This window comes from Petromyzon marinus, unplaced genomic scaffold (assembly GCF_048934315.1).
Source record: "Petromyzon marinus isolate PM22_M1 ecotype Great Lakes invasive population unplaced genomic scaffold, UKy_Petmar_22M1.pri1.0 PM_G_Scaffold_4, whole genome shotgun sequence".
NCBI classification, from domain to species: domain Eukaryota; kingdom Metazoa; phylum Chordata; class Hyperoartia; order Petromyzontiformes; family Petromyzontidae; genus Petromyzon; species Petromyzon marinus.
In genome coordinates, this window is record NW_027422983.1 from 310553 (window position 1) to 336391 (window position 25839).

At 48.8% G+C, this 25839-nt stretch overlaps 1 protein-coding gene across 1 annotated transcript in view; it reads left to right on the forward strand.

Annotated features, from left to right (window-relative positions):
- LOC142916540 (adhesion G protein-coupled receptor L3-like) overlaps positions 1-25839 on the forward strand; it is a 46006-nt gene that overhangs the window by 12204 nt on the left and 7963 nt on the right. The window contains exons 4-8 of the mRNA XM_076061662.1: positions 13706-13809; positions 14361-14523; positions 20184-20287; positions 24069-24248; positions 25347-25556. Of these exons, the coding sequence (XP_075917777.1) occupies positions 13706-13809; positions 14361-14523; positions 20184-20287; positions 24069-24248; positions 25347-25556 (761 nt within the window). The remainder of the gene's footprint in view (positions 1-13705; positions 13810-14360; positions 14524-20183; positions 20288-24068; positions 24249-25346; positions 25557-25839) is intronic.

Sequence of the window (25839 nt, forward strand, 5' to 3'; positions counted from 1 at the left end):
AGCATAGAATTTAGCATTGAAATAGCTGAGTGATTAGCTTGTAACTGGTCACAGAAATAGCTATGTTTAAAGTCAGAGCATACACATTCACCGAGGCACCTAGTACAAATCAAACAGGAGAATTTAGCATTGAAATAACTAGGCGAATTTAGCATTGAAATAACTGAGTGATTAGCTAGTGACTGGTCACAGAAATGGCTATGTTGAAGTCAAGGTCTACACATCTGAGCTATTCACAGTAACTGGGTATACAATACAATGTATAATGAATACTATATAGTGAACCAATAAAAAACTAAAATATAAATTACCTTAATGTTATCAATAAACTCTATATTCTCCAATCAGCTAAGCTACCAACAATAAGTCGTTATATATCACAATGCTATATGGCGAAAAAATGGGTGGATTCTTACCCTCAACTTTAGCAACACGGATAGCTACGGGCACCGTTCAGACGGACGAGTTCATCCAAGGTCGGAACAGAGGAGGGGAGAGAGACAGCTGCGAGGCGCTATTATACTCCATGTTGTAAACCATACCATTAACCGTGGTGTGAGAGGTATTAAGAGTCAATGCTGGTGAAAGAGCTGCGGTCTGAAGGTCATCGTAAAATACAATTAATTAAGAACGGAAATGGTTTAAAACATCTTTCCAATGGTTACTAAGCCAGAATCCATCTTCTCGGTTGAAATTGTCTCTGTGCTTGTATATGTGAATGGCCTCATGAACGAATCTCTCATGGTAGCCGGTTGGTTTGCAAAGAACCTCCGTCTTGGAGAAGTCAATGTCATGTGAGCCCACTGAATTATAACAGTGATCTGCCACGGCAGAGGAGTTTGTCCTACCGTGTTTCAAGTCTGCTTTATGTTCACGGATGCGGTCCGAGATATGTCGTTTGGTTTCTCCAATGTAGCTACTACCACAGAGGCACTTTAGTTTGTGAACGCCCGGGTACTGTATGTCTGGAACAGCATCTTTTACAGATGGAACTAGATCACGGATTTTATGTATTGTGTTGAATCGGACCTGGATCTTGTGTTTATTCAGGATTTTGGAGATCTTTTTAGTGACCCCTGCAATGTAGGGTAAGGTGATGGTTTTGAGTGGCTCCACAAGAGAATCCTTCTTCATGACTGGAGTGATGGCTTTGCGGATTGTGTAGTCGGAGTAACCATTAGCCCTGAGAGCCTGGTGTACGTGCTTGAGTTCACTGGTAATGTGTTCCTGGTCGGAAATGCATTGGGCTCTATGGTATAGAGTCTTGATGAGGGAGTTCTTCTGGGATGGATGGTGGTGGGAATCCGGTTTCAAGTGAGCATCTGTATGGGTGGCTTTCCTGTAGACAGAGTGGCTCATTGAACCATCATGTCTCCTTTTTATTACGACATCCAAAAAGGGTAGTTTGCCATCTTTTTCGACCTCCATGGTAAATCTGATGGTTGGGTGTATGGAATTGATGTGGTCGCGGAATTGGTCTAGAGCAGGCTGGCCATGTGGCCAGATGACAAAGGTGTCATCCACGTACCTCTTCCATAAGGTCGGGCGTAGAGTGGCATTCTGGATGGCGTCAGTTTCAAAATTTTCCATGAATACGTTGGCTACAACCGGAGATAGGGGGGAGCCCTTTGGGGTGCCCTCAGTTTGTTTGTAGAAAGTTCCATTCCAGGTGAAGTATGTGTTGGTTAAGCAATGTCTCACCAGGGGGGGTACATCAGTGTGCAGTCCTTGATGAACCAGGTCTTCAATGATAGCGATGGTGTCAGGTACCGGGACTTTGGTGAACAAGGACACCACATCAAAACTGACAAGCAGGTCGTCTGGAGACAGGGAAATGCCTTTGATTGTCGATACCAGGTGAGTAGAATTTAGTACCGCAGAGGTGGTTTTTCCAGTGAAAGGTCACAGTATATGAGCAAGAAAACGTGCCAGTTTATAGGTGGGGGAGTTGATAGTAGAGACGATGGGACGAAGGGGTGTATCTTCTCTGTGTATCTTTGGAAGGCCATATAATCTTGGTGGTCTGGCAGCAGAGGGTTTCAACGAGAACTGTTTGGTCTCATCAATTAATGCTGTTGAATCAGAAATGATTTTGTTCGTTTTGGTAACCAGGCTGTTGGTGGGATCTCTTTTTATTTTTGTATAGCTGCCATCGTTGAGTAGTTCTTGAATTTTGTTGTTATATTCTGTTTTGTCCATGATGACAGTGGCATTGCCCTTGTCGGCTGAGAGGACGACAATATCATCCCTCTTTTTTAATTGAGATAATTCAAAACGTTCGTCTTTGCTGATGTTGCTGGGTGGCAACTTAGCGTTTTTGAGGGTTGCAGTGATTTCAGATCTTGCTACGTCTGCAGCGATGGGACTCAAGCCCTTGAGTGCAATGTCGACATGGGCAATGATATCATTAACCGGTAAGTGTCTCGGTGTGACAGCAAAGTTTAGACCTTTAGCTAAAACGGATTTCAGACCATCAGAAATGGAACTGTTACTGCGATTAATTACGACTTTGTTGACGTCTATCTTTTCGGTGTGTGGATCCGATTTTTAGCTGGAGAGGTGATTGAATTTGGAAATCAAATTGTCCCTACATTTGGTCGACATAGTGGCAGCCGAAGAGGTAGTCATATTGTCTACATGTTCCCAATCCGATGTAGACATTGTTGCTGTCAATGTTAAGTGTGATTTGTAGAGTGTCTTGTCTAACTGATCGAGTTCGGTGCGTGTAAGTCTGATTTTTTCCGAGATAAGAGCGAAGCAAGTTCTAGCTAGAATTCGTTTTGCATTGAGAGAAGTTGCAACAGCAGGGGTTAGTGTAAATGCGGTTGGTATTACCTTAGAGTTGCGGCATCTCTTCAGAAAGGTGAGAGACTCGATTAGTTGAGCCTTCTTATCCCGGAGTCTGTTGAATGATCTTAAGGATGTGTGAAATCCCTCCCCGTAGAGGCGGTTAAATTTCGATTTAAAGCTTTCGTGACTGCAAGGATTCATCTTCTTTGGTTCTTTCGGTAAAGTCATGTAGAATGAGAATAAAATAATAAATTGATAAAATAAAATAACACAATAATATTCTCACGACGTTTCGGCCACAACACAAGCGGCCTTCATCAGGTGAAGGGACGAGACTGTCTGGTAGGACAGCGCTGGAGTGAAAAAAAGCCACGTTCAGATCACGACCTTTAAGCTGTGTCAGAAGAAACAAAGCGCCTTGACAAAGGAATTAGCATATAATTTAGCATTGAAATGGCCGAGTGATTAGCTTGTGACTGGTCACAGAAATGGCTATGTTAAAGTTAAAGCATACACATCCGCAGAGGCACCCCTTGACAAAGGAATTAGCATAGAATTTAGCATTGAAATAGCTGAGTGATTAGCTTGTAACTGGTCACAGAAATAGCTATGTTTAAAGTCAGAGCATACACATTCACCGAGGCACCTAGTACAAATCAAACAGGAGAATTTAGCATTGAAATAACTAGGCGAATTTAGCATTGAAATAACTGAGTGATTAGCTAGTGACTGGTCACAGAAATGGCTATGTTGAAGTCAAGGTCTACACATCTGAGCTATTCACAGTAACTGGGTATACAATACAATGTATAATGAATACTACATAGTGAACCAATAAAAAACTAAAATATAAATTACCTTAATGTTATCAATAAACTCTATATTCTCCAATCAGCTAAGCTACCAACAATGAGTCGTTATATATCACAATGCTATATGGCGAAAAAATGGGTGGATTCTTACCCTCAACTTTAGCAACACGGATAGCTACGGGCACCATTCAGACGGACGAGTTCATCCAAGGTCGGAACAGAGGAGGGGGATAGAGACAGCTGCGAGGCGCTATTATACTCCATGTTGTAAACCATACCATTAACCGTGGTGTGAGAGGTATTAAGAGTCAATGCTGGTGAAAGAGCTGCGGTCTGAAGGTCATCGTAAAATACAATTAATTAAGAACGGAAATGGTTTAAAACATCTTTCCAATGGTTACTAAGCCAGAATCCATCTTCTCGGTTGAAATTGTCTCTGTGCTTGTATATGTGAATGGCCTCATGAACGAATCTCTCATGGTAGCCGGTTGGTTTGCAAAGAACCTCCGTCTTGGAGAAGTCAATGTCATGTGAGCCCACTGAATTATAACAGTGATCTGCCACGGCAGAGGAGTTTGTCCTACCGTGTTTCAAGTCTGCTTTATGTTCACAGATGCGGTCCGAGATATGTCGTTTGGTTTCTCCAATGTAGCTACTACCACAGAGGCACTTTAGTTTATGAACGCCCGGGTACTGTATGTCTGGAACAGCATCTTTTACAGATGGAACTAGATCACGGATTTTATGTATTGTGTTGAATCGGACCTGGATCTTGTGTTTATTCAGGATTTTGGAGATCTTTTTAGTGACCCCTGCAATGTAGGGTAAGGTGATGGTTTTGAGTGGCTCCACAAGAGAATCCTTCTTCATGACTGGAGTGGTGGCTTTGCGGATTGTGTAGTCGGAGTAACCATTAGCCCTGAGAGCCTGGTGTACGTGCTTGAGTTCACTGGTAATGTGTTCCTGGTCGGAAATGCATTGGGCTCTATGGTATAGAGTCTTGATGAGGGAGTTCTTCTGGGATGGATGGTGGTGGGAATCCGGTTTCAAGTAAGCATCTGTATGGGTGGCTTTCCTGTAGACAGAGTGGCTCATTGAACCATCAGGTCTCTTTTTAATTAGGACATCCAAAAAGGGTAGTTTGCCATCTTTTTCGACCTCCATGGTAAATCTGATGGCTGGGTGTATGGAATTGATGTGGTCGTGGAATTGGTCTAGAGCAGGCTGGCCATGTAGCCAGATGACAAAGGTGTCATCCACGTACCTCTTCCATAAGGTCGGGCGTAGAGTGGCATTCTGGATGGCGTCAGTTTCAAAATCTTCCATGAATACGTTGGCTACAACCGGAGATAGGGGGGAGCCCATTGGGGTGCCCTCAGTTTGTTTGTAGAAAGTTCCATTCCAGGTGAAGTATGTGTTGGTTAAGCAATGTCTCACCAGGGGGGGTACATCAGTGTGCAGTCCTTGATGAACCAGGTCTTCAGTGATAGCGATGGTGTCAGGTACCGGGACTTTGGTGAACAAGGACACCACATCAAAACTGACAAGCAGGTCGTCTGGAGACAGGGAAATGCGTTTGATTGTCGATACCAGGTGAGTAGAATTTAGTACCGCAGAGGTGGTTTTTCCAGTGAAAGGTCACAGTATATCAGCAAGAAAACGTGCCAGCTTATAGGTGGGGGAGTTGATAGTAGAGACGATGGGACGAAGGGGTGTATCTTCTTTGTGTATCTTTGGAAGGCCATATAATCTTGGTGGTCTGGCAGCAGAGGGTTTCAACGAGATCTGTTTGGTCTCATCAATTAATGCTGTTGAATCAGAGATGATTTTGTTCGTTTTGGTAACCAGGCTGTTGGTGGGATCTCTTTTTATTTTTGTATAGCTGCCATCATTGAGTAGTTCTTGAATTTTGTTGTTATATTCTGTTTTGTCCATGATGACAGTGGCATTGCCCTTGTCGGCTGAGAGGACGACAATATCATCCCTCTTTTTTAATTGAGATAATTCAAAACCTGCGTCTTTGCTGATGTTGCTGGGTGGCAACTTAGCGTTTTTGAGGGTTGCAGCGATTTCAGATCTTGCTACGTCTGCAGCGATGGGACTCAAGCCCTTGAGTGCAATGTCGACATGGGCAATGATATCATTAACCGGTAAGTGTCTCGGTGTGACAGCAAAGTTTAGACCTTTAGCTAAAACGGATTTCAGACCATCAGAAATGGAACTGTTACTGCGATTAATTACGACTTTGTTGACGTCTAATCTTTTCGGTGTGTGGGTCCGATTATTTGCTGGAGAGGTGCTTGAATTTGGAAATCAAATTGTCCCTACATTTGGTCGACATAGTGGCAGCCGAAGAGGTAGTCATATTGTCTAAATGTTCCCAATCCGATGTAGACATTGTTGCTGTCAATGTTAAGTGTGATTTGTAGAGTGTCTTGTCTAACTGATCGAGTTCGGTGCGTGTAAGTCTGATTTTTTCCGAGATAAGAGCGAAGCAAGTTCTAGCTAGAATTCGTTTTGCATTGAGAGAAGTTGCAACAGCAGAGGTTAGTGTAAATGCGGTTGGTATTACCTTAGAGTCGCGGCATCTCTTCAGAAAGGTGAGAGACTCGATTAGTTGAGCCTTCTTATCCCGGAGTCTGTTGAATGATCTTAAGGATGTGTGAAATCCCTCCCCGTAGAGGCGGTAAAATTTCGATTTAAAGCTTTCGTGACTGCAAGGATTCATCTTCTTTGGTTCTTTCGGTAAAGTCACGTAGAATGAGAATAAAATAATAAATTGATAAAATAAAAGAACACAATATTCTCACGACGTTTCGGCCACAACACAAGCGGCCTTCATCAGGTGAAGGGACGAGACTGTCTGGTAGGACAGCGCTGGAGTGATTAAAAGCCACGTTCAGATCACGACCTTTAAGCTGTGTCAGAAGAAACAAAGCGCCTTGACAAAGGAATTAGCATATAATTTAGCATTGAAATGGCCGAGTGATTAGCTTGTGACTGGTCACAGAAATGGCTATGTTAAAGTTAAAGCATACACATCCGCAGAGGCACCCCTTGACAAAGGAATTAGCATAGAATTTAGCATTGAAATAGCTAAGTTAAAGCATACACATCCGCAGGGGCACCCCTTGACAAAGGAATTAGCATAGAATTTAGCATTGAAATAGCTGAGTGATTAGCTTGTAACTGGTCACAGAAATAGCTATGTTTAAAGTCAGAGCATACACATTCACCGAGGCACCTAGTACAAATCAAACAGGAGAATTTAGCATTGAAATAACTAGGCGAATTTAGCATTGAACTAACTGAGTGATTAACTAGTGACTGGTCACAGAAATGGCTATGTTGAAGTCAAGATCTACACATCTGAGCTATTCACAGTAACTGGGTATACAATACAATGTATAATGAATACTACATAGTGAACCAATAAAAAACTAAAATATAAATTACCTTAATGTTATCAATAAACTCTATATTCTCCAATCAGCTAAGCTACCAACAATAAGTCGTTATATATCACAATGCTATATGGCGAAAAAATGGGTGGATTCTTACCCTCAACTTTAGCAACACGGATAGCTACGGGCCCCGTTCAGATGGACGAGTTCATCCAAGGTCGGAACAGAGGAGGGGGAGAGAGACAGCTGCGAGGCGCTATTATACTCCATGTTGTAAACCATACCATTAACCGTGGTGTGAGAGGTATTAAGAGTCAATGCTGGTGAAAGAGCTGCGGTCTGAAGGTCATCGTAAAATACAATTAATTAAGAACGGAAATGGTTTGAAACATCTTTCCAATGGTTACTAAGCCAGAATCCATCTTCTCGGTTGAAATTGTCTCTGTGCTTGTATATGTGAATGGCCTCATGAACGAATCTCTCATGGTAGCCGGTTGGTTTGCAAAGAACCTCCGTCTTGGAGAAGTCAATGTCATGTGAGCCCACTGAATTATAACAGTGATCTGCCATGGCAGTAGAGTTCATCCTACCGTGTTTCAAGTCTGCTTTATGTTCACGGATGCGGTCCGAGATATGTCGTTTGGTTTCTCCAATGTAGATACTACCACAGAGGCACTTTAGTTTGTAAACGCCCGGGTACTGTATGTCTGGACCAGCATCTTTTACAGATGGAACTAGATCACGGATTTTATGTGTTGTGTTGAATCGGACCTGGATCTTGTGTTTATTTAGGATTTTGGAGATCTTTTTAGTGACCCCTGCAATGCAGGGTAAGGTGATGGTTTTGAGTGTCTCCACAAGAGAATCCTTCTTCATGACTGGAGTGATGGCTTTGCGGATTGTGTAGTCGGAGTAACCATTAGCCCTGAGAGCCTGGTGTACGTGCTTGAGTTCACTGGTAATGTGTTCCTGGTCGGAAATGCATTGGGCTCTATGGTATAGAGTCTTGATGAGGGAGTTCTTCTGGAATGGATGGTGGTGGGAATCCAGTTTCAAGTAAGCATCTATATGGGTGGCTTTCCTGTAGACAGAGTGGCTCATTGAACCATCATGTCTCCTTTTAATTAAGACATCCAAAAAGGGTATTTTGCCATCTTTTTCGACCTCCATGGTAAATCTGATGGCTGGGTGTATGGAATTGATGTGGTCACGGAATTGGTCTAGAGCAGGCTGGCCATGTGGCCAGATGACAAAGGTGTCATCCACGTACCTCTTCCATAAGGTCGGGCGTAGAGTGGCAGTCTGGATGGCGTCAGTTTCAATTTTTTCCATGAATACGTTGGCTACAACCGGAGATAGGGGGGAGCCCATTGGGGTGCCCTCAGTTTGTTTGTAGAAAGTTCCATTCCAGGTGAAGTATGTGTTGGTTAAGCAATGTCTCACCAGGGGGGGAACATCAGTGTGCAGTCCTTGATGAACCAGGTCTTCAATGATAGTGATGTTGTCAGGTACCGGGACTTTGGTGAACAAGGACACCACATCAAAACTGACAAGCAGGTCGTCTGGGGACAGGGAAATGCCTTTGATTGTCGATACCAGGTGAGTAGAATTTAGTACCGCAGAGGTGGTTTTTCCAGTGAAAGGTCGCAGTATATCAGCAAGAAAACGTGCCAGTTTATAGGTGGGGGAGTTGATAGTAGAGACGATGGGACGAAGGGGTGTATCTTCTTTGTGTATCTTTGGAAGGCCATATAATCTTGGTGGTCTGGCAGCAGAGGGTTTCAACGAGAACTGTTTGGTCTCATCAATTAATTCTGTTGAATCAGAGATGATTTTGTTCGTTTTGGTAACCAGGCTGTTGGTGGGATCTCTTTTTATTTTTGTATAGCTGCCATCGTTGAGTAGTTCTTGAATTTTGTTGTTATATTCTGTTTTGTCCATGATGACAGTGGCATTGCCCTTGTCGGCTGAGAGGACGACAATATCATCCCTCTTTTTAATTGAGATAATTCAAAACGTTCGTCTTTGCTGATGTTGCTGGGTGGCAACTTAGCGTTTTTGAGGGTTGCAGCGATTTCAGATCTTGCTACGTCTGCAGCGATGGGACTCAAGCCCTTGAGTGCAACGTCGACATGGGCAATGATGTCGTTAACCGGTAAGTGTCTCGGGGTGACAGCAAATTTTAGACCTTTAGCTTAAAAGGGATTTCAGACCATCAGAAATGGAACTGTTACTGCGATTAATTACGACTTTGTTGACGTCTATCTTTTCGGTGTGTGGGTGTACCCCCCCTTGTGAGACATTGCTTAACCAACACATACTTCACCTGGAATGGAACTTTCTACAAACAAACTGAGGGCACCCCAATGGGCTCCCCCCTATCTCCAGGTGTAGCCAACGTATTCATGGAAAATTTTGAAACTGACGCCATCCAGACTGCCACTCTACGCCCGACCTTATGGAAGAGGTACGTGGATGACATCTTTGTCATCTGGCCACATGGCCAGCCTGCTCTAGACCAATTCCGCGACCACATCAATTCCATACACCCAGCCATCAGATTTACCATGGAGGTCGAAAAAGATGGCAAACTCCCCTTTTTGGATGTCTTAATTAAAAGGAGACATGATGGTTCAATGAGCCACTCTGTCTACAGGAAAGCCACACATACAGATGCTTACTTGAAACCGGATTCCCACCACCATCCATTCCAGAAGAACTCCCTCATCAAGACTCTATACCATAGAGCCCAATGCATTTCCGACCAGGAACACATTACCAGTGAACTCAGGCACGTACACCAGGCTCTCAGGGCTAATGGTTACTCCGACTACACAATCCGCAAAGCCATCACTCCAGTCATGAAGAAGGATTCTCTTGTGGAGCCACTCAAAACCATCACCTTACCCTACATTGCAGGGGTCACTAAAAAGATCTCCAAAATCCTGAATAAACACAAGATCCAGGTCCGATTCAACACAATACATAAAATCCGTGATCTGGTTCCATCTGTAAAAGATGCTGTTCCAGACATACAGTACCCGGGGGTTTACAAACTAAAGTGCCTCTGTGGTAGTAGCTACATTGGAGAAACCAAACGACATATCTCGGACCGCATCCGTGAACATAAAGCAGACTTGAAACACGGTAGGACGAACTCCTCTGCCATGGCAGATCACTGTTATAATTCAGTGGGCTCACATGACATTGACTTCTCCAAGACGGAGGTTCTTTGCAAAGCAACCGGCTACCATGAGAGATTCGTTCATGAGGCCATTCACATATACAAGCACAGAGACAATTTCAACCGAGAAGATGGATTCTGGCTTAGTAACCATTGGAAAGATGTTTTAAACCATTTCCGTTCTTAATTAATTGTATTTTACGATGACCTTCAGACCGCAGCTCTTTCACCAGCATTGACTCTTAATACCTCTCACACCACGGTTAATGGTATGGTTTACAACATGGAGTATAATAGCGCCTCGCAGCTGTCTCTCTCCCCCTCCTCTGTTCCGACCTTGGATGAACTCGTCCGTCTGAATGGGGCCCGTAGCTATCCGTGTTGCTAAAGTTGAGGGTAAGAATCCACCCATTTTTTCGCCATATAGCATTGTGATATATAACGACTTATTGTTGGTAGCTTAGCTGATTGGAGAATATAGAGTTCATTGATAACATTAAGGTAATTTATATTTTAGTTTTTTATTGGTTCACTATGTAGTATTCATTATACATTGTATTGTATACCCAGTTACTGTGAATAGCTCAGATGTGTAGATCTTGACTTCAACATAGCCATTTCTGTGACCAGTCACTAGCTAATCACTCAGTTATTTCAATGCTAAATTCGCCTAGTTATTTCAATGTTAAATTCTCCCGTTTGATTTGTACTAGGTGCCACGGTGAATGTGTATGCTCTGACTTTAAACATAGATATTTCTGTGACCAGTTACAAGCTAATCACTCAGCTATTTCAATGCTAAATTCTATGCTAATTCCTTTGTCAAGGGGTGCCTCTGCGGATGTGTATGCTTTAACTTAGCTATTTCAATGCTAAATTCTATGCTAATTCCTTTGTCAAGGGGTGCCTCTGCGGATGTGTATGCTTTAACTTTAACATAGCCATTTCTGTGACCAGTCACAAGCTAATCACTCAGCCATTTCAATGCTAAATTATATGCTAATTCCTTTGTCAAGGCGCTTTGTTTCTTCTGACACAGCTTAAAGGTCGTGATCTGAACGTGGCTTTTTTTCACTCCAGCGCTGTCCTACCAGACAGTCTCGTCCCTTCACCTGATGAAGGCCGCTTGTGTTGTGGCCGAAACGTCGTGAGAATATTATTGTGTTATTTTATTTTATCAATTTATTATTTTATTCTCATTCTACGTGACTTTACCGAAAGAACCAAAGAAGATGAATCCTTGCAGTCACGAAAGCTTTAAATCGAAATTTAACCGCCTCTACGAGGAGGGATTTCACACATCCTTAAGATCATTCAACAGACTCCGGGATAAGAAGGCTCAACTAATCGAGTCTCTCACCTTTCTGAAGAGATGCCGCGACTCTAAGGTAATACCAACCGCATTTACACTAACCTCTTCTGTTGCAACTTCTCTCAATGCAAAACGAATTCTAACTAGAACTAGCTTTGCTCTTATCTCGGAAAAAATCAGACTTACACGCACCGAACTCGATCAGTTAGACAAGACACTCTACAAATCACACTTAACATTGACAGCAACAATGTCTACATCGGATTGGGAACATGTAGACAATATGACTATCTCTTCGGCTGCCACCATGTCGACCAAATGTAGGGACAATTTGATTTCCAAATTCAAGCACCTCTCCAGCAAATAATCGGACCCACACACCGAAAAGATAGACGTCAACAAAGTCGTAATTAATCGCAGTAACAGTTCCATTTCTGATGGTCTGAAATCCGTTTTAGCTAAAGGTCTAAACTTTGCTGTCACACCGAGACACTTACCGGTTAATGATATCTTTGCCCATGTCGACGTTGCACTCAAGGGCTTGAGTCCCATCGCTGCAGACGTAGCAAGATCTGAAATCGCTGCAACCCTCAAAAACGCTAAGTTGCCACCCAGCAACATCAGCAAAGACGAACGTTTTGAATTATCTCAATTAAAAAAGAGGGATGATATTAAATTTTGATTTAAAGCTTTCGTGACTGCAGTAATTCATATTCTTAGTTTTTTCGGTAAAGTCACGTTGAAGAGAAACAACAAAATAACAAAATATATATAAAACAATAAAAAATTCTCACGACGTTTCGACCATAACTCAAACGGTCATCATCAGGTGTGTCGGTTTGCATAAATGTATTTTGAAAACGGCATATTTATTTATTTATTTATATATTTAAAAAATAACGTTTGCGTCACGCGCAGCGATTGGCAGTTTGCCCAGGACTAGTCCATCTATTTTTTGAAAAGAGGAGGGGGGAGACGAAATTTGTTTTTATGTATGCTGTCTGAAAGAATCCACCCATATTTTCGCCATTATAAAAATATAAAAAAAACAATAAAATTCTCACGACGTTTCGACTGCAACACCAAGCAATCGTCATCAGGTGTGAAAACCAGAGCAAGAAAATGTTCTTGCTGTGGTTTTTTCTTGCTGTGGTTTTCACACCTGATGATGATTGCTTTGTGTTGCAGTCGAAACGTCGTGAGAATTTTATTGTTTTATATTTTTATTATTTTATTGTTTCCCTTCTACATGGTGGTGACTTTACCAAAAGAACCAAGAATATGAATCCCTGCAGTCACGGAAGCTTTGAATCAAACCTCCTGTGTTATTGGCAGAAAGGGCTAAAACCTATTCTTATCTTTCAATACTTTTGATACTGGCAAAACAATATTTCCCGATGGTGTAGCTGCTCACCCCCGAGATATCAAGGCTCCGATAGTACCGTTGTCCTTGTCCTGGTCACCTTTCGGCATTCTCTGGTGAGACACTGATGGGACTGGGCCATTAAGACGGCTGTCTCTGGTGCAGGCCAATACGTTTCAAAGACAGTGCATCACATACTACCAGAGCGTGATGTTTCCGTTTGCAAGTTCACCACAGATATGTGCGCGGTTATTTCGGACGTGATTGCTTGTGTGGGGTTTCGTCTGTTTTAGTGTTTGAGCATCTTAACACCTCCTGTTTTAGTGCCAGAAAGGGGTCAAGCCTATTCTTGTTTTTCACACGGTGACCGACTTTGTTCGACGGTAGCGATCGGGGCGGTACGTTGGAACTTTCTCTCGCGCCCCGCGTGGCCGACTGCGCTAATCGGAGGTGCGTGAGGAGGCCTCCTCCTTGGCTTTTGTCTCTGACGTTGCGCTCGCCAGCTGCCCCCCCCCCCCCCACGGGTCGAGCATGAGGCCAGAAAACTTTGAAGCGGCTCAAGCTTTGAACTCTTTGGGACACCGGGGATGGCCTTCCTGAAACCGGGGAACGTTCGGCCAGTGCAGGACGTTTGGTAGCCCTGCGCCGCTGCGCTTGGGTTGTGAATGTTTGCACGTTGAACTTTTTCCGCGCCGTACGTAGCCGATCGTGCCAATAGGCGGTGTCGAATGGAGCGGCCGGCCGTCGCTGCTCTTGCCGCCGTCGACTGTGTAAATGTTAGCCGGTCGCGCCCGTGTCATCAATGCGGTCGTTTTGTTCTTTGCGTTTCCCACAATGCAGTGCACGAGATTTCGACGTCGGGGCCTTCCAGCGGAGGCGGCACCGCAAGTCCTCCGCGGAGCCGCGTGGCGACGGTGCCGCCCATCCCTGCGCAACTGCTGCAGGTGACGGTGGTGGTAACGGTGGTGGTAGCAGCAAGAGTGTTGGCAGTAGTGGTGGTGGTGGTGATAGTGGTGGGGAGCGGTGGTGCGGCGGTTAGCGCTACGCCGCGCTATGAACCCGGCGACCCCGAGTTCGATTCCCGCTCACGGCCAACACCGGTGACGATTATCTGAACCGGTCCTGGGACTCCTCTCCTAGGTCGACTCAGCCTCAAATAATTAGCTGGTACGGTGCGTAAAAACATCACCGCAGGCGGTCGGGCATGGTGCTGGCCACCCATCCCCTTGCGTGCCGTGCCGGCCTTCATAGCTGCTCGCGAACAGCACTTGCCCCTACAGTCTGTTAAAGGTTATACGGGGGGGTGGGGGATCTTTATATTTGTTGGCAGTGGTAGTGGCGACTGTGGTGGTGGCGTTGTTGTTGCTGATGGTAGTGGTGGTGAGCGGTGGCGGTTGGCGCACCGCACCTCCGATTAGCACGGTTGGCTCTGCACGGTTGGCGAAAGAGGTTCAACACTTGCAACGCTGCGCTCCACTCTTTAACGCCACCGCAGGACACGACCGACGTGAAACCGGGAGACGCGGCGCCCGCTGACGGCGGCGAGGGCGGCACCCGCGACCCCGCATTCTGTCCCCCCACGCTCGCCCACGCCGTCCAGTGGCCCCAGCTGCCGCCGGGCAAGACGGCGGAGAGGCCCTGTCCTGCGGGTGCCGTCGGTGAGTCCGCCCGCCCTCCGCCTCCGCCCGTCTCCCTCTGTCTCCCTCTGTCTCCGAGTCTCTATCTGCGTCTCTGTCTCTCACGTCTCCCTCTGTCTCCCTCTGTCTCCGGGTCTCTAGCTGCGTCTCTGTCTCTCACGTCTCCCTCTGTCTCCCCCTGTCTCCGAGTCTCTATCTGCGTCTCTGTCTCTCACGTCTCCCTCTGTCTCCCCCTGTCTCCGGGTCTCTAGCTGTGTCTCTGTCTCTCACGTCTCCCTCTGTCTCCCCCTGTCTCCTGGTCTCTATCTGCGTCTCTGTCTCTCACGTCTCCCTCTGTCTCCCTCTATCTCCGAGTCTCTAGCTGTGTCTCTGTCTCTCACGTCTCCCTCTGTCTCCCCGTGTCTCCGAGTCTCTATCTGCGTCTCTGTCTGTCACGTCTCCCTCTGTCTCCCCGTGTCTCCGAGTCTCTAGCAGCGTCTCTGTCTCTCACGTCTCCCTCTGTCTCCCCCTGTCTCCGAGTCTCTAGCTGTGTCTCTGTCTCTCACGTCTCCCTCTGTCTCCCCGTGTCTCCGAGTCTCTATCTGCGTCTCTGTCTCTCACGTCTCTCTCTGTCGCCCCCTGTCTCCGACTCTCTAGCTGCGTCTCTGTCTCTCACGTCTCCCTCTGTCTCCCCCTGTCTCCGAGTCTCTATCTGTGTCTCTGTCTCTCACGTCTCCCTCTGTCTCCCCCTGTCTCCGAGTCTCTATCTGCGTCTCTGTCTCTCACATCTCCCTCTGTCTCCCCCTGTCTCCGAGTCTCTATCTGCGTCTCTGTCTCTCACGTCTCCCTCTATCTCCGTGTCTCTGTCTCCCAAATCTTCCTCTGTATCAGTGTCTCTATCTGCGTGTCTGCTTCACATCTTCCTATCTCCATCTTTCTTTCTATTTATCTGTGTGTGTGTGTCTGTGTGTGTATCTGTGTGTGTGTCTGTGTGTGTATCTGTGTGTGTGTGTGTGTCACTGTGTGTGCGTCTGCGTGTGTATCTGTGTGTGTGTTTGTGTGTGTGTCTGTGTGTGTCTGTGTGTGTGACTCTGTGTGCGTCTGTGTGTGTGTCTGTGTGTGTGTCTGTGTGTGTCTGAGTGTGTGTCTGTGTGTGTGTCTGTGTGTGTGTCTGTGTGTGTGACTGTGTGTGTGTCTGTGTGTGTGTGTCTGTGTGTGTGTCTGTTTGTGTGTCTGTGTGTGTGTGTCTGTTTGTGTGTCTGTGTGTGTGTGTCTGTGTGTGTGTGTCTGTGTGTGTGTCTGTGTGTGTGTCTGTGTGTGTGTCTGTGTGTGTCTGTGTCTGTCTGTGTGTGTGTCTGTGTGTGTCTGAGTGTGTGTCTGTGTGTGTGTCTGTGTGTGTAACTGTGTGTGTGTCTGTGTGTCTGTGTGTGTGTCTGTTTGTGTGTCTGTGTGTGTGTGTCTGTTTGTGTGTCTGTATGTGTGTGTCTGTGTGTGTCTGTGTCTGTCTGTGTGTGTGTCTGTGTCTGTGTGTGTGTCTGTGTGTGTGTCTGTGTGTGTGTCTGTGTGTGTCGCTCTCTCTGCCCCCCGTCCCCTCGCTCTCCGTTTTTGCGTCTCATGCTTTTATTTCTGTAGAACTCTCTCTGTCTATCTCTCTCTACCTATCTATTTTCTCTGTCACCCTATCTCTGTATCTTTATCTCTTTGTGCCTCTCTCTCTATCTCTCTCTACCTATCTGTTTTTCTCTGTCACCCTATCTCTGTATCTTTATCTCTTTGTGCTTCTCTGTCTATCTCTCTCCGGTTGTCTATCTCCTGCTTATCTCAGTCTCTCTTTCTCTCTGTATCCACCCCCCCCTACCCATCTCCCTTTGTCTCGCTGTCTCAGTCTGTGTCTGTGCCTCCCTCCGTGCGGGGTGGGGAGCGGCGGTGCAGCGGTCAGCGCTACGCTGCGCTACGAACCCGGCGACCCGAATTTGATTCCCGCTCACGGCCACCAACAGCCAGTGACCATCATCTGAACTCGTCCCGGGCCTCCGCTTGGTCGACTCGGCCTCAAATTAGTACCTGCAGCGATTAGTAAAAAAACATCTCCACTGGGGAGACAAAGGCGGCCGGGCGTGGTGCTTGCCACCCACCCCTCTCGTGTGCCTTGACGGCCTTCATTCGTTGCTTCTCGCTAACAGCCACTTGGTGCAACGGTCTGTTAAGGTTACACGCGGGGGTCCTTTTGTCTTTGTGGAGTGTGGGAGGTGGTGAGACGTGGCTAGATGGGATGTGGGGCTCAAGCACCGCTCAGCAATGTTGCCTTGAGGATATCACGTGGGAAAACCACATCCAATCACACACATTCTCACCAATAGTGGAGTTTTTTTGGGGGGTTAGATCGTGTAAATGTATCAGTGTGTGTCCTTAAACCCGCCACCACCCGACGCAACCAACTAGTAAGGGTTGTCACGTCACTTGCCAATTCGTCACTAGTACAGCACTAGTGTGTAGTGTATAGTGTAGTGTATAGTGTCGTGTATAGTGTCGTGTATAGTAGTGTATAGTGTAGTGTATAGTGTAGTATATAGTAGTGTGTAGTGTAGTGTATAGTAGTGTAGTGTATAGTAGTGTAGTGTATAGGCTCCAGAGGATTATTTGTGTGTGTGTGTGTACTAGGGAGACAATGGTCTATGTAGGCTACAGAGGGATCTGTGTGTGTGTGTGTACTGGGGAGACAATGGTCTATGTAGGCTACAGAGGGATCTGTGTGTGTGTACTAGGGAGACAATGGTCTATGTAGGCTACAGGGGGATCTGTGTGTGTGTGTACTAGGGAGACAATGGTCTATGTAGGCTACAGAGGGATCTGTGTGTGTGTGTACTGGAGAGACAATGGTCTATGTAGGCTACAGAGGGATCTGTGTGTGTGTACTAGGGAGACAATGGTCTATGTAGGCTACAGAGGGATCTGTGTGTGTGTGTACTAGGGAGACAATGGTCTATGTAGGCTACAGAGGGATCTGTGTGTGTGTACTTAGGGAGACAGTGGTCTATGTAGGCTACAAAGGGATCTGTGTGTGTGTACTAGGGAGACAATGGTCTATGTAGGCTACAGAGGGATCTGTGTGTGTGTGTGTGTGTACTAGGGAGACAATGGTCTATGTAGGTTACAGAGGGATCTGTGTGTGGGTGTGTGTACTAGGGAGACAATGGTCTATGTAGGCTACAGAGGGATCTTTGTGTGTGTGTGTACTGGGGAGACAATGGTCTATGTAGGCTACAGAGGGATCTGTGTGTGTGTGTGTGTACTAGGGAGACAATGGTCTATGTAGGCTATAGAGGGATCTGTGTGTGTGTGTAATGGGGAGACAATGGTCTATGTAGGCTACAGAGGGATCTGTGTGTGTGTGTACTAAGGAGACAATGGTCTATGTAGGCTACAGAGGGATCTGTGTGTGTGTGTGTACTAGGGAAACAATGGTCTATGTAGGCTACAGAGGGATCTGTGTGTGTGTGTGTACTAGGGAGACAATGGTCTATGTAGGCTACAGAGGGATCTGTGTGTGTGTACTGGGGAGACAATGGTCTATGTAGGCTACAGAGGGATCTGTGTGTGTGTGTGTACTAGGGAGACAATGGTGTATGTAAGCTACAGAGGGATCTGTGTGTGTGTGTGTACTGGGGAGACAATGGTCTATGTAGGTTACAGAGGGATCTGTGTGTGGGTGTGTACTTGGGAGACAATGGTCTATGTAGGCTACAGAGGGATCTGTGTGTGTGTGTACTGGGGAGACAATGGTCTATGTAGGCTACAGAGGGATCTGTGTGTGTGTGTACTAGGGAGACAATGGTCTATGTAGGTTACAGAGGGATCTGTGTGTGTGTGTGTACTAGGGAAACAATGGTCTATGTAGGCTACAGAGGGATCTGTGTGTGTGTGTACTAGGGAGACAATGGTCTATGTAGGCTACAGAGGGATCTGTGTGTGTGTGTGTACTAGGGAGACAATGGTCTATGTAGGCTACAGAGGGATTTGTGTGTGTGTACTAAGGAGACAATGGTCTATGTAGGCTACAGAGGGATCTGTGTGTGTGTATACTAGGGAGACAATGGTCTATGTAAGCTACAGAGGGATCTGTGTGTGTGTGTACTAGGGAGACAATGGTCAATGTAGGCTACAGAGGGATCTGTGTGTGTGTGTGTACTAGGGAGACAATGGTCTATGTAGGCTACAGAGGGATCTGTGTGTGTGTGTGTACTAGGGAGACAATGGTCTATGTAGGCTACAGAGGGATCTGTGTGTGTGTGTACTGGGGAGACAATGGTCTATGTAGGCTACAGAGGGATCTGTGTGTGTGTGTGTGTACTAGGGAGACAATGGTCTATGTAGGCTACAGAGGGATCTGTGTGTGTGTGTGTACTAGGGAGACAATGGTCTATGTAGGCTACAGAGGGATCTTTGTGTGTGTGTGTACTGGGGAGACAATGGTCTATGTAGGCTACAGAGGGATCTGTGTGTGTGTGTGTACTAGGGAGACAATGGTCTATGTAGGCTACAGAGGGATCTGTGTGTGTGTACTAGGGAGACAATGGTCTATGTAGGCTACAGAGGGATCTGTGTGTGTGTGTACTGGGGAGACAATGGTCTATGTAGGCTACAGAGGGATCTGTGTGTGTGTCTGTGTGTGAACGCGTGCGTGTGTGGGTGTTTGTGCACACGCTGTGTGTGCGCGTGGATCAATCACGTGAGGTGGGGAGCGGCGACTCCACTGTTGGCGCACTGCGCTTCGAACCCGGCGATCTGAATTGGATTTTCCAGCCGCAGCATCGGTGGCGATTGATATCTGACCAGAGTCTTGGGCATCCCTTAGGTGAACTCAGACTAAATCGATGAATTACCTATATGTGCAAATGTGTACGATTGTGTATTGTGCGTGTAAATGTGTGTGCCTTCTTGTATATTTAAATGTGCGTGATTGGATATTGATTATGTGTGAGAGTGTGTATGTGTGATTGCATATTGATTATGTGTGAGAGTGTGTGTATGTGTGATTGCATATTGATTATGTGTGAGAGTGTGTGTATGTGTGATTGTATGTTGATTACGTGTGAGAGTGTGTGTATGTGTGATCGTATATTCGTATGTGTTGGTGGGCTATGAACCCATTGAACTGAGTTTGATTCCCGCTCGTGGCCAACATTGGTTCCGAACATACGAACCTACCCTGGGCTCCCCCGTGGTCTAGACGTTAACCACCTCGCCCGGTGGTCGTGGGTTCGATCCCAATGCTGACGCATTGCGGATTGAAGTTTGCATGTTTCGCTCCCCGTGGTCCCGTGGATTTTTCCCCGGGTCCTCCGGTTTTCCCCTCCACATTTGAGAATCGCCACGCATCGTTTGGGGCGTTTGGCCGCCGCTACAAATTCCCGCGCGGTGATCCACTTTCGCCAGAGCCGTCATTCGTTTGCCAGGTGACTCCTGAAACAAAGGGGCTGTACAGCTCAGTGGGCCTTACCCGGTGAACTGCTGCAGACGTTGTTGGCGGTAACGCGGCGCGCTTTGTAAACAGCAGCACCGGAGATGCAAAGGCGACCGGCCGCCCGCCCTATCGTGTGCCGTGCCGTCTCTCAGAGGCGTTCGCTAATGGCACTCGGCCCAGCGGCGTCTGTCAAGGGCCGCACGGGGGAACTTTGTCTCTGTGCGCGTGCACGCTTCAGGCACGGCTCTCTACACCTGCGATGCCGTCGCTGGAGCCTGGTCTGCCCGAGGGCCCGATTTGAGCAACTGCACTTCCGCCTGGGTGAACAGAATCGCGCAATGGGTGAGCCGTCAACTCCCTGCTGCCTCCTTCACTGGCCTGCCTCTCCTCCCTGCCTCACCTCCCTCCCTCCCTGCCTCTCCCTTCCCCCCATGTGAGACACCAATCGAGTCGTCATCATCGTCGTCACGGCCGTCGCAATGCCCGCAACGCCCCCCCCCACCCACCATCTCGTCTCCTCCGCTCCGTCTGTTCGGCGGTCTTGACCCCCCGCCTCGTCCGTCGCCTTCGGCTGCCGCCGTTCCGTCACGCCCGGCTGTCGCTCATCCGCCGGGCGTCGTTCCGTCACGGGGATGGCGTCCGTCAGCGAGCCCGTTCGTCCACTCCAAATCGAAATCGGACGCCTTCCGTGAATGATGAGAAAGTGAATCAAAAGAGAAGAAAAACTGTCTGAGCCGGCTAAACTATAGGGGATAGTAAACCTGATACAGCCACCGCGTTCAGCTTCACTCTGAGCTGGTGGTCTAGACAAGGCTGAGAACACCGTGACGTGCACCCGGGTGCACGTCACGGTGTTCCGTCAATCACGCTCCATGTTCCGTCAATCACGCTCCGTGCCGTGTTGTGCAGCAATGCACTGCACACCACAGGGCTCCGCTCCATGTTCCGTCAATCACGCTCCGTGCCGTGTTGTTGAGCAATGCACTGCACAACACAGGGATCCGCTCCATGTTCCGTCAAGCACGCTCCGTGCCGTGTCGTGCAGCGCACCTTGCACGCGCATCATAGAGACTCGTTACGTGCGGTCAGAGACTCCGGAGGGAGCGATGGTTGACAACCGGGACCGGTCAAACGGAAACCGGGCAGCTGGCAAACAAAGCCCGATTGCTCGTCGGCGGCAGCAGCAGCAGCAGCTGTTGTTGTTGTGTTGTTGTTGTGTGCGAGTCTGGAAATCGCGCGGTGTCTTTATATAATGCCACCTTCCCCCCTTACCCGCTCCCCCTCCTTTATGCCCCCCTCCCCCCCCAATCTCTTCACTCTCAGCTGCTCTGTGATGACGACGACGTTCCCCTGCTCTGTGATGACGACGTTCCCCTGCTCTGTGATGACGACGTTCCCCTGCTCTGTGATGACGACGTTCCCCTACTCTGTGATGACGACGTTCCCCTGCTCGGTGATGACGATGTTCCCCTGCTCTGTGATGATGACGTTCCACTGCTCTGTGATGACGACGTTCCCCTGCTCTGTGATGACGACGTTCCCCTGCTCTGTGATGATAACGTTCCCCTGCTCTGTGATGACGACGTTCCCCTGCTCTGTGATGATGACGTTCCCCTGCTCTGTGATGACGACGTTCCCCTGCTCTGTGATGATGACGTTCCCCTGCTCTGTGATGACGACGTTCCCCTGCTCTGTGATGACGACGACGTTCCCCTGCTCTGTGATGACGACGTTCCCCTGCGCTGTGATGATGACGTTCCCCTGCTCTGTGATGATGACGAAGTTCCCCTGCTCTGTGATGATGACGACGTTCCCCTGCTCTGTGATGATGATGACGTTCCCCTGCTCTGTGATGACGACGACGTTCCCCTGCTCTGTGATGACGACGTTCCCCTGCTCTGTGATGATGACGACGTTCCCCTGCTCTGTGATGACGACGTTCCCCTGCTCTGTGATGACGACGTTCCCCTGCTCTGTGATGACGACGTTCCCCTGCTCTGTGATGATGACGACGTTCCCCTGCTCTGTGATGACGACGTTCCCCTGCTGTGATGACGACGTTCCCCTGCTCTGTGATGACGACGTTCCCCTGCTCTGTGATGACGACGTTCCCCTGCTCTGTGATGATGACGACGTTCCCCTGCTCTGTGATGACGACGTTCCCCTGCTCCGTGATGACGACGTTTCCCTGCTCTGTGATGATGACGTTCCCCTGCTCTGTGATGACGACGTTCCCCTGCTCTGTGATGACGACGTTCCCCTGCTCTGTGATGATGACGATGTTCCCCTGCTCTGTGATGATGACGTTCCCCTGCTCTGTGATGATGACGTTCCCCTGCTCTGTGATGACGACGTTCCCCTGCTCTGTGATGACGACGTTCCCCTGCTCTGTGATGATGACGACGTTCCCCTGCTCTGTGATGACGACGTTCCCCTGCTCCGTGATGACGACGTTCCCCTGCTCTGTGATGACGACGTTCCCCTGCTCTGTGATGACGACGTTCCCCTGCTCTGTGATGACGACGTTCCCCTGCTCTGTGATGACGACGTTCCCCTGCTCTGTGATGACGACGTTCCCCTGCTCTGTGATGACGAAGTTCCCCTGCTCTGTAATGATGACGACGTTCCCCTGCTCTGTGATGATGACGTTCCCCTGCTCTGTGATGATGACGACGTTCCCCTGCTCTGTGATGATGACGACGTTCCCCTGCTCTGTGATGACGACGTTCCCCTGCTCTGTGATGACGAAGTTCCCCTGCTCTGTGACGATGACGACGTTCCCCTTCTCTGTGATGATGACGTTCCCCTGCTCTGTGATGATGACGACGTTCCCCTGCTCTGTGATGATGACGACATTCCCCTGCTCTGTGATGACGACGTTCCCCTGCTCTGTGATGATGACGACGTTCCCCTGCTCTGTGATGATGACGACGTTCCCCTGCTCTGTGATGACGACGTTCCCCTGCTCTGTGATGACGACGTTCCCCTGCACTGTGATGATGCCGTTCTCCTGCTCTGTGATGACGACGTTCCCCTGCTCTGTGATGATGACGTTCCCCTGCTCTGTGATGACGACGTTCCCCTGCTCTGTGATGACGACGTTCCCCTGCTCTGTGATGACGACGTTCCCCTGCTCTGTGATGATGACGATGTTCCCCTGCTCTGTGATGATGACGTTCCCCTGCTCTGTGATGATGACGTTCCCCTGCTCTGTGATGACGACGTTCCCCTGCTCTGTGATGACGACGTTCCCCTGCTCTGTGATGATGACGACGTTCCCCTGCTCTGTGATGACGACGTTCCCCTGCTCCGTGATGACGACGTTCCCGTGCTCTGTGATGACGACGTTCCCCTGCTCTGTGATGACGACGTTCCCCTGCTCTGTGATGACGACGTTCCCCTGCTCTGTGATGACGACGTTCCCCTGCTCTGTGATGACGACGTTCCCCTGCTCTGTGATGACGACGTTCCCCTGCTCTGTGATGACGAAGTTCCCCTGCTCTGTAATGATGACGACGTTCCCCTGCTCTGTGATGATGACGTTCCCCTGCTTTGTGATGATGACGACGTTCCCCTGCTCTGTGATGATGACGACGTTCCCCTGCTCTGTGATGACGACGTTCCCCTGCTCTGTGATGACGAAGTTCCCCTGTTCTGTGATGATGACGATGTTCCCCTGCTCTGTGATGATGACGTTCCCCTGCTCTGTGATGATGACGACGTTCCCCTGCTCTGTGATGATGACGACATTCTCCTGCTCTGTGATGACGACGTTCCCCTGCTCTGTGATGATGACGACGTTCCCCTGCTCTGTGATGATGACGACGTTCCCCTGCTCTGTGATGACGACGTTCCCCTGCTCTGTGATGAAGACGTTCCCCTGCTCTGTGATGATGACGACGTTCCCCTGCTCTGTGATGATGACGACGTTCCCCTGCTCTGTGATGACGACGTTCCCCTGCTCTGTGATGAAGACGTTCCCCTGCTCTGTGATGACGGGGTGGGTGGGGGGCGGTGGGGGGGCACTGGGGGAGGGGGGTTGTGAGCTTGGGGGTCGTTGTTGAATGACGAGTTGGGTGCCGTCCTCCTCCTCCCCGTACACCACCCCCCCCCCCCCCCCCAGACGTTGGACCACTTGAGCCCCAGCTGCTCCTTCTGGAGCTACTCGTCCCACACCACGAGGGGCAACTGGTCGAGCCACGGCTGCGAGCCGCTGCCCAGCAACAGCAGCAGCGCGCACGCCGCCTGCTCCTGCGGCCACCTCAACAATTTGGCGGTGCTCGTGGCGAGGGGCCACGTCGAGGTGCCCAGAGATTCGGGAGGGGGGGGGTGATGGTGGTGCCCCTCGGCCCGCTGGTGGTGGCGGTGGTGATGGTGGTGGTAAAGTTTAGATGTAGTGGTGAGGGTGGTGAGGGTGGTGATTGGAGGTGATGGTGGTGTTGTTGGTGGTAAAGAGGTGGTGATGAGGGTGGTGATTGGAGGTAATGGTGGTGATGGTGGTGGTAAAGAGGTGGTGATGAGGGTGGTGAGGGTGGTGATTGGAGGTGATGAGGGTGATGGTGGTGGTAAAGAGGTGGTGATGAGGGTGGTGATTGGAGGTGATGATGGTGATGGTGGTGGTAAAGTGGTAGTAAAGAGGTGGTGATGAGGGTGGTGAGGGTGGTGATTGGAGGTGATGGTGGTGGTGATGTTGGTGGTAAAGAGGTGGTGATGAGGGTTTTGAGGGTAGTGATTGGAGGTGATGGTGGTGATGTTGGTGGTAAAGAAGTGGTGATGAGTGTGGTGAGGGTGGTGATTGGAGGTGATGATGGTGATGGTGGTCAAGTTTAGATGTGGTGGTGAGGGTGGTGAGGGTGGTGATTGCAGGTGATGGTGGTGATGTTGGTGGTGGTCAAGTTTGGATGAGGAGGTGGTGGTAGTTGACTTGATAGTGGTAATGTTTATGTTGTGGGGGAGCGGTGGCCTGGCGGTTAGGGCGCTGCGCTACGAACCCAGCGACCCGAGTTCAATTCCCACTCATGACCACCAACTAATTATCTCAATCGACTCGGCCTCAAATCAGTAACTATTGCGGTGTGTAAACATCGCCACTTGGGAGAGAAAGGCGGCCGGGCGTGGTGCTGGCCACCCACCCCCTCGTGTGCTGTTCCGGCCTTCATAGCTGCTAGTCGCTAACAGCACTTGCCCCTGCAGTCTGTTAAGGGCTATATTTGAAATTTCAATTGACAACTAATTTCTTTAAGCACTTTTTTCCGTTTAGTTTCCTTCCCCCGCACCCCCCACGAGCACGGCCGGCTACGGTACTTGGCCAAAGAAGTTCCCGATGCGTGCGTACGGCTGCCCACGGCACCCTCACGCCCCTCCGTGTGTCCCGTGCCCGCGTCTTGCCCGTGCGTGCCAGTACGGGCACCGCGCCCACGAGCTGCTGCTGCTGGTGATCACGTGGGTGGGCGTGCTGGTGTCCCTCGTGTGCCTCGCCGTGGCCACGTTCACCTTCTGCTTCTTCCGCGGCCTCCAGAGTGACCGCAACACCATTCACAAAAACGTATGCCTCAACCTGCTGCTCGCCCAGCTGCTGTTCCTTGTGGGCATCGACAAGACTCAGTACACGGTGCGCCCGCCCGCCCGCTCACGTTTAGTCACTTGCTTACCACTTTCTCTATTTTGCACTCGCTCCTGAAACAAATTGTTTAACAGCTCGGGGGGGGGGGGGGGGGGGGCTTTGCCTGGGAAAATAAAAAAAATAGTTGATTTTTGTTCATGATTTGTTTACCTTTCCTCTACTTTGCACTCCTACCGCGTTGTTTTGCTTTAAGTAAACTCGCTGACACCTGTGACCCCCCCTAACCGGTGGACGTCTGTCAGAAAAGAGCTTCTTGGCTCATCGGATTCCT